The 14,449-nt window shown below is 43.9% G+C and overlaps 1 protein-coding gene across 14 annotated transcripts in view; it reads left to right on the forward strand.

The window, feature by feature from the left end:
* The window catches only part of PTPRF (protein tyrosine phosphatase receptor type F), a 400,395-nt gene that overhangs the window by 283,670 nt on the left and 102,276 nt on the right, over positions 1 to 14,449 (forward strand). For 7 of the 14 annotated variants that reach the window (XM_062617270.1, XM_062617271.1, XM_062617275.1 and 4 more), the window contains 2 exons: positions 6,117 to 6,305; positions 13,828 to 13,845. In XM_062617270.1, the coding sequence (XP_062473254.1) occupies positions 6,117 to 6,305; positions 13,828 to 13,845 (207 nt within the window). The remainder of the gene's footprint in view (positions 1 to 6,116; positions 6,306 to 13,827; positions 13,846 to 14,449) is intronic. The other 7 variants (XM_062617272.1, XM_062617277.1, XM_062617276.1 and 4 more) reach the window with 1 other exon arrangement.

The following is a 14,449-nucleotide window of genomic DNA, read 5'->3' on the forward strand; positions in this document are numbered from 1 at the left end:
CATTAAAAGCCTTGTCATCAATAGATGACTGTTTGTATTTTCTGCCTGCCTGAAACTGTTTTATACTTACTAACCCAGTAATTAAGACTTTGCTGCCTTTGAAACAGGTTGGTTTCACTGCCCCACCTTTTCCTTAGGCAATTGCAAGGCGGTGCCAGTGTCGACAGGGCATTCATTAGCCTGCCTGAGACTTGGCTCCGGCAGCTAGCACACACAATGCACTCCTCCTCCCACCACTCCCGGCTCCTGACACTGGGCAGCCTTTGGAGACCACGAATTTGGGTGATATTTTTGGTTCACCTCTTTAACAGGCTTTTGTAAGAAGAAGCATGCAGAAAGAGAGCATCGCCTCAAAATGGCTGATAAAATGCTCTTTGTGCAGCTTCAGTTGAACCAGAACAGAGCAGTATCAGGGTTTCCTTATCATGTAAAATGATGCCATTCTTCTGGGCCACTGGATTGCTTGACTGCTTTTGATTGTCTTGCAGTAATTGAATAGCCACACTGTGTAACCTGTGCTGGAGGAATTAGGGCTGTTTATTCAGCAAACAGATGTCCTGGATTGTGGTGTGCTTACAATCTTACTGGTTTGCATCTTTCATTAGTTAATATTGCCGGCTACCCAGGCTGTCGTCCTTGCACTGATAATTCTGCATTTGCTAATGTGTTACAGTGTCTCAAAGGGAGATTTGGGAGCTTGTAAAATCTGTAAAGTAAATCCGTTGATCCATCAAATACGAGTCTGTCAGTAGACAAGGGTTACCCCTACAACATCCTGTGTTGTATTGCGTCAGACCGCTACCTTTTAGCAGGATCGGTTCAGCCCTGGTGGCTTGAACTGGGTGAGAGGCCAGCCTGCCTCCCTGAATGGGTAGGGAATGTGTGAAATAGCTTTTGATACATGCATCCTGCTCCTGTGCGATGCTGACCACAGTCAAACACATTTATTGGCGATCTCTCTGCCCTCAATCCATTTCCTGGCTTGTCCCTAGCACCGCATGCTCCTGAGTGGCTTCAGATAGCTGGCAGAATTGAAAACAAAGGAGCTTTGTGCTTTAATCATCCCAACCGAGCCCCTGAAATTGATGTTGGGCTGGAAGTTCCTCAGCTGACGCAGGCTGGTAGGAGCCAGTGGCCCAGATAGGCTGTTTCCAGCTCTGTGTGGGGGTAAGGCCCAACATCTCACTTGAAATGAGTCAAGAACATCCCTTCCAGTGGGGCACTAGTTTTGATAGATTGTAAGAGATTTAACCTCACAGCTATAGCTGTAATGTATAGAAAAGCTATTTCCAAATTATATTGGGGATTTTTTTTTCTCTCCCTCAGCAGTCTGAACAATTGGACTCAAGCAGTCCTGGCTTTTGTAGGAAGAAGAATATGACAAATAACTCCCATAAACATGTTTACAGTTTGCACTATCATTTCTAAAATGCCATTTCCTACACTGACACAGAGGAAATACGCAGTGGTAAAGGGAAGGTTTTAGGGATGCCAAGTCGTGGTATGATCCCCAAAACAGTTGCATGGCTGCAAGACCAGTGACTATTATATGGGATTTGCACTAGTAGGAACCTGCTAGCCAACCCCTCCAACTTTTCTGTTCTGTGAGAGATTACAAGTTTTGATCAAAATCCTGGGCGTAATCCTGCAGGATTCAGCTGTCAGCAGCTGTGCTCACCACAGACTTCTCTGCAGGCCTTTTCTGTAAGTAGCTCTTATCCACATGCTGTTCCATGCTGGGGCTGATCCTTGCTTCTCTTAAGACTTAAATTGTAATTGCCTTGGTGTCCCTTATCATCACTTGATATTTGGAGTGATGCAGAAAATAAGGATGTCCCAAGGGGTATGTGTCTCATGGCAGCCTCCTCTAGAAAGGTAGTTTTCTGGGGAGCTGGTGAATGAGCCAAGTAATTACAGCTGCTCTCAAGGAGGTCTCAGCTCCAGTTCAGGGCTGTGGGAAAGGTTTCTTACCTTAGCTTTTCCCTTAAAGACGGGAAATGTGTGGCACAAAAGAGCTGTGAGAGAATGGGGGTTAGATTTCTGTCGCCTCAGAAAGGAGATTTGCAAAGGGAGCTGTCAAGTGAGCATGAGATCCTCTGCACATGCTGTCATCTAGATGCCAGAGGGACATTCCTGGCTCCTTGGTGACTGCTACTTGCAAGAGCTCAGCCTGGTCATGGATTTTCCGAGTTTCTGTTTGTAACTGCAAAACCCACTCTTTTTTTTTTTTTTACTCTCTCTTACTGTTTCCCTTTCCTTTCCTTCTGCTTCTCTCTCCTCTTCCTGCCTTTCTCTCAGTCATTTCTGCTTCCGCTGCTGTAGTCCATGGAGAGAATTGGAGCTTGCAATACCCTAAAATGATCTTGTTTGTGCCTAGATTTTGCTTGCTCTAGCCAGATGCCTGCCTGAAGTACACCCCTTCTGAAAGCATTCGAAACCCAGAAGGAAAAACTGGTTTAGATCGTCTGCACTTGAAAGCAGATTCGTAGCCTGGTTTAATGTGCATTAAAAGCACAGAAGCTATCCTTGAATAAAACCAAGTGCTGACAAACTCATTTTCTAGAAGAAGGGTATCCACATATTGGCATGAATAGGAGGATAGCTATTAGTGACGAGCTCCGTGTGCAGACAAGTTAGTACAGCTAGCAAGGGCTGAAAGGAGCCGAGGCATGACTGAGCCTCATAATTAGACTTAGATTAGACTTTTGCTGAAGGGGAAGGCAAGGCAAGAACAGCTCTGAACTCCTATCGTCGCCTGTAGTGTTTGAACAGAGACATCCCTCGCCGTCCCAGTGAAGTCAGCAGCGCCAAGCCAGGCTGGAATGAAGCCCTGTTATCTCTATAGGAGCACTGCTGGCAGGGCAGGTGTGGGCTTGTGCCGAGCTGTGCTCTGCAGTGTGACCAGCTCAGGTCTTCTTTACAGCCACTCTTCTCCAAGGAGGGTTTGGGGAGGCTGCCAGGAACACACAGTACAGGGGAAACACGGAATAGTTGAGATCCCCGTCTCATGATGATATGGGTAGCTGAGGCCGTTGGACCACCTCTGGAAAAGGTGCTCATCCTCTCCTTGAGCTTGAGCCCTGGACACTGTAATCTTGGCCCAGTGCAGGTCCCCTGGATCTACCCCAGAAGTAACAGCAGGTGAACCCCAGCCTTCGGGTGTCTGAGGTGCCGTCAGAGACTGACTGTCAAATTTCCCTGGTGTCTTGTCACACAGTGATCTGACCTGGGACTGCAGCTTCCTGGAAGCACAGTGCTGCTCTTAAACACCAGCATCGCCTCTACATTTGATTGACAAGGGATCAAACAAGTCCTTGCTGCCTGTGTGTTGTTGTCAGTGTAGGCAGGCAGACATGTCAGTGCTGTTTGCTTGAGTTTTGGTGGTGGTGTGGCCATAGCAGATTGGCAGGTTTCAGTTTCCAAGCACACGTGAGAGCTGGTATGTACTGGTACCAGTGCTAGCCCAAGGAAGCTGCTGTGGCTCTGACTACACAGGATACACTGCTTCTCTGCTACTGCCATTTGCTGCTAGAGTTTTGGGGCTTGTGTGCAGTAGAGAGGGAAGAGACTGTGTGCAGCATGAACCTTGCATGTCCAGGATCTAGGATTGAAGTTCATCACATGATGGTCACCTGTGCCCTCTGTCCCTCAGCCCAGTATTCTCATCTGGGCTCTGTAATGTCTTGGGCTTGGAGGAGAGTGGTATATATATATAGGATATAGGAGCAGTGTGGTACATCTCTTTGGAGTCCAGAAAACTCTTGATCTAAGATTTATGGTATGGCAGAGGTAGCTTTGTCACCAGGTGTTTGTAACCAGCATCTCTGTCGTATGCAGTGAAGTCAAGGGTACATCATGTAATTTCTGCTGGTCAGTGGGTCATCACAAACTGCTAATTTTGATTGAGCACTCCAGTGCAGCAGGCCGGTTGTGTTCTTGCACATCAGTCACCGTGAAGGATTTTCTGATCATTCTTGTTTCTGTGGGCAAAGGATCACTGCAGAGAGGAAGAGGTTTCTTGCATAAATGCTGGTTTCAGGTTTGCTTTTAGCTGTGTCCTAAGCCTCCACACAGACTTTGGACCAAGTTAACAGGGTGATACTTTTGTTCGGTGCATTCTTTGTGAAATCTTGAATAAACCAGAAAAGATTGTCAATGGCAATCATGGTGATTAGATCAGATCACTTCAGGGTTTCAGCCTCCCCAGTGTAAACATCTGCTTCTAATACTGTAAATAGCAAGGGGCTGCATTTTAGGCAACCTTGGCCTCAATCTGAGGGAATGTCACTGTTTATGGCTTTTCCTATGTATTTTCCAATGCTTTTCAGCCTATATCATGCTGTACTTGTGTGTACCCTTCTTTTGTTTCTTTTCAGCGATGTACGAGTACGCATTGTGATTGCTCAATATTGAGTGCTTCTGTTTCTCGTTATTGGATGCTAGCTCTGGTGTCGTTCCAGTTAAGCTGTATGTACCTTTTGTCTTTGAAAATCAATAGAGAGCAAATTAAAAAAGAACTAGTTTTTGTGGTACCTTTCATTTAAAAAAAGAAAAAAAATCCATTTATGTTTGCTCATGATGAGAGAGGTTTCTAGGGAGGCCAGCCTGGGAGATAAAATATGGTTTGTGCTTTTAATAAGCATCAGGAACCGTTTTTTCCTTTAGAAAACCTTGGATGCTTCATAGTCACTCTCATCTGAACAGAAAAATAATATTCCAGGGCATTGTTTTGTTTACAGCAGATGTTGCTTTGTGCTACAGTCTTGATTTGCAAACAAGTCAAGGGTCTTGGGAATTCTCCTGAGATCTAAGGGAGAAATATGTAAGATTAACCACCACAGACTGTGTTTGCTCTGCAGGTGTGGCAGTACAGATAGACAGAAGCACCTGAGGTGCTTGTACCTTCCAGTCAGGAGTGAAGGGTACACTTCCAGATGTGTGTTGATAGCAGGAAAAATCAGATTGCAGCAAATTCAGGCTCCTCTGGGACTTGGGGAGATGCTGAGGTCTTGCTTGTTTAAGCAGTGCAGTGAGCTGGGAGCCTTACAGAATTGGATTTACCGAAGAAGGAGGTTTGCTTAAGTTCCCTTAGAACAGGGAAAAAAAGAAACATACTGAAAATAATTGAGTTTCTGGTACTTTAAAAGCTTCTTAATGTTCTTCAAGTTCTTTTTTCTCTGGAAAAGTATGTCCTTTTGACTGCAGTTCAGGCTTAGCAAAGTACAGTACATCTTGCCACAGAATGAGTAAATGAGGTCTGTTCTGCAGCTGCTATTGAATGACAATGTTGGAGCATGCCTTGGCTTATCAGTGAAGGCTGCCTGATGTATTCCACCCAGCCTACCTGAGCGTGCTCTGCAGCAGCAAACCCAACTATTTTCGTACCTGCTGTATGGATGGTTTTATCAATAAGGGGGATGCTACATTTTATAGTATTTCAGTAAGACATGCCAGAGCGTGCACTGACCATTTCTCACACACCTCTGCTGCTCTCTGCAAACCAGAAAATGCACCAGGAGCTTGCCACAGCACAGTCTGGTGAGGCGGCTCATGAGCAGAGTGTGGCTCATTAGCTTTACATTCATTAGTTTCTAAAAGCCTTCTGAATCAGATTTTGGGGCATGAGGAAGAGATTTGCAATCTATCCTACCAGTGTGACAGAATGTTCCTAGTCAAAAAAAGAGAAAATGGGCCTCTCTGGACCATTCTAAGGGGTTTTATTGTTTAGCTGTTGTTTTTCAAGATGCCTCGAACTATTTGGCTTCATGTTTGTCTATTATCTTCTACACAGTCCTCCCACAAAAAGGCAAATACCTGCTTTTACTGAATTATTAACAATAGATGGAGCTTACGTATCAATGAAAATTATGGACGTTTCCCAAGGCAATTGATTTAAATGCAGTTAAATTTAGTGGAAGCTTCTATTGGTGTAATGAATGCTCATTATAGAGCTTAATGTGCTTTAAGGGCTTGGAAAACCTTCTCAGTAGGGAAGTGAGGCTGCTGTTTTCCAGCAGAGGCACAGATGCTGTACCGTGGCACTGCTGTCACTACAGCCATATCCCATTGCTGCACCAGAACATTTCACTGTAACCTTGTGTTTTTTCCTCTTGCAGAAGACCACCTCCCAGCTGGCTTCCCGACCATTGACATGGGCCCGCAGCTGAAAGTGGTGGAAAAGGCCCGCACAGCCACAATGCTCTGTGCTGCCAGTGGTAACCCTGATCCTGAAATCTCCTGGTTCAAGGACTTCCTGCCTGTTGACACTGCAACTAGCAATGGGCGAATCAAGCAGCTCCGCTCGGGTAAGGTAGCAAAGCAAGTAAGCTTTCCCTACCTCCTCACTCTTCCTCCCATTTCTCCTTACTTGCTGCCATTGGTTTTTTTTTCCCCTGAAATGCAATCCTAAACCCAACTGCCAATTTGATTTGAGCTTGTTTCTTTTACAATATAAAAACAGTTTTTGGAGCTGATCCTCTCTGGCAGGATATCGTGGCTTGTTAAAAGGAGACGTTAGAGTGGACATGCCTTTTGGAACATCACCTGGATTCCTTCTTCGGTAGACCGTCTTGACATTGCCCCAAATCCTTGGTAGGCTCAGACATTTCACTTCCAACTCAACAGGTCTCAGATAATTGTAATAGGAACGCCATGCAAATTAGGACAGTGAGATACTGGTTGAGATTTTACAATCAGTGGTCATGTAGTACTTCACTCCTTACATATACTCTGCTTTTTGTTAAGATCTTTATCGTTCTTGCTGTGTGACACCAGAAGAATAAAGAAAAATCCAAGCAGCAGCAATTCTGTGGATTTCAAAGGAAGGTGGACACAGTTTTGAACTATACCATTTCTTTTTGATTTTTTTTGTTCGATAAGCCAGATACTAGCTTTTGAAATACAGGCAGTTAGGTCTTGTGGGTGGCTAAGAATGCACGCCTTTTAGCAAGGGACTCCTGTTTTTCTGCTGTACTCTTTAGTCTCCCAGGACTATAAGGCCTATTAGAGAATTAAAAGAAAATAAAATGTTGCTTTATTCACTGATGAAGTGCAGCTCCCCAGTGTGAATTGCAGTGGCTATTTAACAATGCAGAGCAGCACTACACAGCAGCTTTAGCCTGGGGAAAAAAGGCCCACATTGCCCTACACAAAGTACAGAAAGGAATAGAGCTGCAACAACTTTGGTATAGAAAGGTCTAGTGCTTAAATAAGAGCCAGACTGGTTTGCCTGGCCATGATGTTTCTCTGGGCACTCAAAAGCCATTTTTTATGAGTGCTGCTGCCAGGGCAACACCACCTTCTTCCTATCAAGGTGAGCATCTTGACACATTTCCCCATAGCAGGAGCCTTCTGCTTAAATCTGATGATGCTTGGGTGATAAGAAGTAGGCTTGTACTTGGGGGAGTGGGTAATGAGACATCACTTTCATCAAAAATAGAACCCAGCCTGACACTCCTGATCCCACCTTGATGTTCCAGTGAGCGCTAATTATACTAATGCATTTATAGTTTATGAAATTTCCCAGTGACCTTTAACTTATTTCTCCCACAACATGGTTTAATCTTGATCTGTTTGTGCTGAAAGAAAATATCACACTTGTTAATTATTCTGAGAAGCTTTAGGAAGCAGCAATAGGAAAGTGTACATGGATGTGTTTCACTACATAGCTGACTAAATCAGCATCAGAAATTAGCATAAATGAGCAGCAAGGCACCTCCTGATGCACTTGTTGTACGTTCTCCAGCCTGCTTTTTGCAGGCACTTGGCTGCCTCTCTGCCAGCTGCTTCACAAGTTTAGTGAGATAGAAAGTTTAAAACCGAACTAGTAAACCCTGTCACTGTGTCCAAGTTTTGCTTCCTATTCGCTGTTCTTGAGCAACATCTCAATTGAATGTTTCACCTGGGATTCAAACTCTGGAGCTGGCTGCTTGCTGAAGACACAGTAATTACCAAGGGAGGTGTCAAGGGAACCTTTTAGAAATCAATGAGGAGGACACATCCTCAGACTCACAAAAGAAATTGATTAGCTCTCTAATGTAGTAATGGAGCTTTCCACAGCTCAATGCAAAAGTATTTGAAATATGAGAGAAGTTTTGTTTTCAGGGACCTGGTGCCAAGATTCACTAAGGTTCTGCTTCACCCTGGCATGAGTAGGGAGCAAGAAGTTTACTGCTTCTTGTGGGCCAAAGGTTCATTCCCTGCTTACATTTCTGACTTTTTCCTATATTTGTAGTCGATATAAAGTAGGGCCTGCACTTTGAAGTGCCTGAGTCCCACTTACCTGGCTGCACTCACCCTTTGTGAGGAATGTGATGGGTCAGGCAGTCTCTGATCCATTCTGCAAGGTGCTCACTGAGCTCTCCAGCACTATACCATAGGGGCACAGTTGTTTTTAAAGAAAGGAGTGTTTAAATAGATACCTCATTATATGGGAGAGTGTAATAGTTTGCAAAGTCTCTGCTCCATTAAGATCATATCTTACAGCCAGCCTGGCATATCTGCATGAATGTCAGTTTATACTATCTCAATCTAAATATACGCTCATTTAATTTCATTTAATTAAAACCCAATAAAAGCTAGGCAGATGTAATATAGTTAAAATAGCTACAGCACGTTGTGAGCCCAATATTGCATATATAGAGTGTCCGACCTTCAATGAGTACCAAATATATTATTATTCAGATGTACTAAATATAGGTTATGAAGGTCAAAACAGCTTTGGAGTCTGACTTAGAGAGGGGTTTGCAGGATGATTTCATTTCTTTAGGCTCCTAGTGTGGAATAAATAGCTAGAGGTAAAGAAGCAGCATGTTTGGGAAAGGTGCTCTCTTCTGACACTCGCAGTTATGTGGGCTGGCAATGCTCTGGGGATCTCAGGCAGGTCTTTGAACTTGCGTGCAGTCAGATCATGTGCCCAAGGGGGCTCTGAACATCAGTTTCTAGAGCTCTGTTCATCTTCTGTCAAGATACTAAAGAGTTTGTGGTGTAACACAACCAAGCCGTCATCTTAGGCTCTTTTAACCCCAGAGGACTGGTGTCTCTGTCAGGAGGAAATACACAGTTTATGAATCTGTCCTGTATCCTACCATCCCTCATTTACTGAGCACATCTGTATGTATGTATATGCATTTTTCTTTTTAAACCTTCTGACAGAATAACACTTCACATTTAGAGTGGGTTTTTAATTCTTTCTCCCCAGTACGTAGGTCTTTTCTTCCAAGTAATGCTCAGTTCCTTTTAAAGTACAGCTCTTGGGTAGTTCTGTCAGTACGTGTTGCACTAATTGCTCTAGAGATGAGAATGCAAATAAATGCATGTTTTCATCCCTATTATCACAGATCAAGGCAAAAGCAAGGTCTCTGACTCATGCTGGTTGTAGCAAAATTCTCCCTTGCTCATCATGCTAATACTTCCCACTTCTTGTGGAGAGAGGCTGCTTTTCTGCAAATACAGTGACTCAGGACAACTCCCTGTTCTCCCCTAGGGTGCATAGCTTCAGTCATTGCCTCTCAGTCACTGACACAGGATCTAAGGCCAGCTCTAGGGTGGGAAACTTCCCCAGCATGCTAACTCATTTAAAACCTGTTCCCCTGAACTGATTTTGAAACAGTCCAGGCATTGTAGTGTTACAGGTGATGTACATATGAGTTCTGGCATCAAGGGTCACCACTACACCTCTAACCATGTTTTAAAATTAGTTGATGATGTGGCAGAAGCTCAATATAGATCAGATTGTGCTAATTCTTCACAGTTGCTCTGTAAAGATTCTTGGACCAGAAGCTCCTGAAGACTTCAGAGCAACTCTGAAGGGTATTCATACTCCCATAGCTCTCAAATGCTTCCAGTGAGTTTCACAAGCGAAGAATTCCTCTTACACCTTGCTCTTCAGAAAATTTATGAACAAAATATCAAATTAGAATAAACAGTTATTCTGAATGTTAACTTCCAGATACCTACGCCATGTAAGGGAACTCCAGAAATTGAGGGAGCATTAACATCTTCCATCTAGTAAAGAACTTGGTCTTACAAGAAGTATCATTCTCTTCTAATTACCATCAATTAACTGAGTTACGGAACCATGCCCTACACCCCAGTGTGGCTCAAAGGCAGGTAACTGCAAGTAAAGTATCAGAGAGAACTCTGCAGGTGACTTTAGTCGCTCTCTGGAGAAGTGTAGGTGCCTCTAATGAAGAAGCAGTGGGAGCTGGCCCACCAGATCGCCTTGCTGCATTTATACTCTCAGAGTTACCAGCAAGCACTTTCAATTTAGTTTTGATCCTATAGGTAGAAGTGCTACTTATTTGGTAACAAAAGGAATACCCAACATGCACAGAGGAAAGTTGCAAAAAGAGGTGGTACCTATCCCAGAGAAATGACAGCAGCAGCCATATCCTTCTTCAGTGGTAATAGCCAGCAGCCAGTATCCGACAGAAGACATTCAGCTCCTGGCAAGAAACAGCTTTGAGTCCAGACATCAGATGGGCATCAGCTTGGAATAAGTTGTGTAAGGGTAGCCCAAAAGAATGGGTATTGGGAAGTATTTTCCAAAAGGATCAGGAAACCCACACAAAGATGGATGCTTTCTCAGAAAGGACTGACTGGACAAGGGTTGAAGCAATATCATGGCCAGCTAGCTGACAGCTGAAATTTTATGTCCTGGACAAACCTATAGTGCACATGTGGGTCTTGCTGTGCGAGGCACACACAGCACTGGTGGGATTCACAGCCTCCATGTTGCAACTGGTAACAAATAGCCAGTCTTTTCTGTAGTATTTCAACTTCTGAGAATAGTTTTCCCTAGAATTATGTTAGGGAGTAGCCAAAAGCACTGTCAGAGTTCTCTGGGAGTCAGTGTTGCAGCCAGCAAGAGCTTTGGTTTCACTATATGATGTTGCTTTGGAGTGGGGTTTTGGTGGCTTAGGTTCTTACACTTCCTAAAAGGAAGTGGTGTGTTGATAAGTCTGGGGTGAGTTTGTGTCAGCACAGTGAAGACCTCTCTCCAGCAGAGCCTCTTCTCAGCACTGGGAAAGACTGATGCAAATAATCCCATTGGGTTTTCCAATGTATTATCCTATGTTTTGCCTTGCTTTGAGCACCTGGCTGTGTGCTTCCCCTACACAGGATGCCAGGGTCAGTATTCATTCCTGATTGAAGTGAGCGTATGTGGTGGTGTTCAGTGTCTGTTATTGTGAAGGGGAAATAAACTGTCCTTCCTTATGAGTGTTTCAAACCTTTCAAACACAGGAGTTGGGTTTGAAGCTCGATCTTGGTGCGCCCTTTGCATAAAGAGGCCTAGTGATCACAGGGCATTAGTTGGCCTCAGTAACCATTTAAGTGGTGGCACCTCTGTCACTCAATGGACTCTTGTGTTTGCACTCTGTGCTATGATTTCGTCCCTTTGAGGGACACCCTGAGAGGACAGTAGCCAGAGATGCGTTGTCATATGATGTGAAGAACAGATAGAAACTTTTATTCCTTCTGGGTGAGGGAATCTGAAAACAGAAAAGCCTTGTGCATTCTCTGTAATGGTGTCCTCTGTGTGAAGAGTGAATATCTTAACTTCGCAAAGGTGAGAGAGACCCAGAACAAACATTGTCTTAAATACAGCAAGCCTCTGTGCTGCTGCCACAAGGGTTCGCTTACATTTGGAGGCCAGGAGGATTGGGATTTAACACAGGAAGAAATGAGCTGGTCACACTTATGTTTTAGGGAATCTGCTTCAAGTCTGCAGTTGCTCTTACTGCTCTGTGTAGACAATTGCATATTAGCGAAAGGGTTTAGCCTCTACAGGGAGTAGATTTACAGTTTGCTGCAAATCCTTTCAGTTCTAGGGCAGAACAACAAACCCTGTTTCAGCCAGATGAGAGAGACGGAAGTCCTGTTTTCTGCCCCTTGGGCTTGTTCTCAAAGTCATTGCACCATTCCCATGGGAAATGACACACTGCAGTGATGCTTTTCTTAACTCTGCAAATTGTGGGGGGGAAGGGGGGGGGAGATGGGAGGAGAGAGGCCCTAGACCAAACTGAACAAAAGTATCACTTGGCAAACTTTTCAAACAGGCAGAGAGAAATAACCCTGTTTTCCATGGCTGTGCTATTCCATGCAAGTATCTCTGGGTCTAACTGTTCTGTCAAGGGTAGCGGTAGTTACTAAGATAGATAAATAAGCAGCAGATTTATTATTGCAAGAAAGAGATTACCCACAACTTCAGTCACTGCAAGATCTTTCCTGATGCTTCAGTCATCTGGGTAGAAAGTGTAAGAAAATACAACCAGACATAAAGTTAAAATGGGGTAATGTCATCTTGGCAGAGGAAAATGCCAAAATGAGTAGTTTTAATTGCTGCTCCTGCTTAAAGAAAGGACTCTGCCTAAAGGAAAGGGTAGTTAGGAAAGAAAAAGATTAAGTATAAATATTGTAATTACTTTTTAAGAGGCAAGTTAAACATGCTTAAAATATGCCTTCTTTGTATTTACAGAAATTCTTTTCTGTCTTTCTTTCCCATTGGGTGATCATTGTTGTGGATAATGGAATGAGCTGTAAATCTGAGATACACGACACTCTTGTATGCATACTGGTATTTATTAATCAATACACTGAACATGATTTGACACACTGTGTCCTGTTTAACCCTGTTTTTCTGTCTGTTTAAACTCCTCAGTTTTCTTTGGTAAGTGCTTGGTATTCAGATCCTACAAATCTGCATAAAACCAACACATACCATAAACTGCCTACAGATTCAAGCTGCATGAATCTCTCCCTTATACTAACAGCCTTCATATGTGCAGAATAAGACCAAGGGGACAAAAATGGGGATTAGAAAGGTTCCCTGCCAATTTGCCCAGCTGGAGCATCTCTCCTTCAATCATGCTTCATTATTGATTGTACGCTGAACTCAAGACACTGACCAGTGGATCCTCCACTTGCTAAACACATTGACCTCATAAACCAAACCTCTACAGATTGTTGCAACAGGATAACTTAAACTCACTCCCAGAGAAGCCCTCCTTATAAGATACACTTCATTATAGCATGTAAAATTATCTCCAGTGCCTTATAAAGAGGGTAGGGATTCCTTTCTCCAGCTAACATACAAATTAGGCAGGAGCAACAGAGGTCTGGCTAGTGTATTGTTGTTACATTACCAGAAGCTACTTTGTTTCGAAATATTTCTATATGTAAAGTTAATTCTGCATGACACCAGTTTCTTTGCCAAAGGGAACCTGATGCAAGGGTTATGCGAATGTGGAGAATGGCTCAAAACGGATTTGTTACACTCTCCCCTTAGTTTAATTTCTTTAAGCGAGCAGATTTTGTCCCACTGGTCATTCTAACCTCAAAGCCAAATTGCACCTAGCGCCCGCAACCATATGCTTTCCACCCCTCCTGCCCACCACACTCACAGTCACACAGTCCCAGGACACCCCTTCCGTGTTCTGTATGAGGAATGAAGGGGCACCACACCATCTTCCCAACGTGTCCTCCATCTCAACTGCTTGAACAGTGATGTGGGTGAATGCAAGTGGTGAGGCCAGCTGGCAACACCACCTCAGCAGCTTAGTTCGGCTCCCGTTCATGAGGGTGGTGGCTTTAATGGCAAGATGCAGGGCTGGACGCTGCACTTGTGGAAGCGATGAGCTTTACTAACCTCCTGAGGATGTCACTCCGACTTTTATTGCACATCAGTTTCTTTTTATTTATTCCTGTTGCGCTAAAAGAAATTCTAGCTTTAAAAAACTTTCTGCTTTTTAGTTATAATTTTTCTTCCTTTCCTCTTTGTACTAATGCTTCTCTCTAATCTTATTTGCATTCAAATTACCTCACCAGGTGGTACACCGATCAGAGGTAAGAATGCTGAAATGTGCCTCCAGTTGTCACGTCACTCCATCTCCTGTCTGCCGTGTCCCTTCTCCGGTGTTTCTCATCTCCAGCTTTTACTCTCAGCCCTAACTCTGCCAGCGCTCTCGCTCATCTGCACTCTCCCACTTAGTGTATTTATTTTGGTTGGTTTTCAGCGTGATTTCTTGTAGACTCATCCATTGCAGTTTTGCACTGTTGAAAGGGGGTTATTCAATGGAAAGTTTGCAAACTGGAACATGGTCCCTGGGCTGTGCCATGGGATGGTTGGCGTCTCCTGCAGCTCCTGCAAGTCTCTGACTTTACTGTGCAGTTGTGGCCTTTTGAGGTTTTGTGACTAGGGGGTTTTTAGATAGATTGCTTTGGTGTTAAGTGTAAAGAGGTAACATATTCACAAGAGAACAGTCAAATTCTTTGCTGCTGCTGCTGGGCATGAAACTGTAATCAGAAGGAGATAAATTCATGAAAGTTTGAGCAAATTTAGCTCTGGGATAAGGAGCATCTTTGTTTGCATTCCTCGCATTTGCCTTTCAAGTGCACTAACCCTCTAATGTGGGGGCATACTGGAGAACCACTGCCCTAGATGTCCTGG

This window comes from Pezoporus occidentalis, unplaced genomic scaffold (assembly GCF_034315485.1).
Source record: "Pezoporus occidentalis ecotype Australia unplaced genomic scaffold, CSIRO_AGI_Poc_V1 ctg194, whole genome shotgun sequence".
NCBI lineage: Eukaryota > Metazoa > Chordata > Aves > Psittaciformes > Psittacidae > Pezoporus > Pezoporus occidentalis.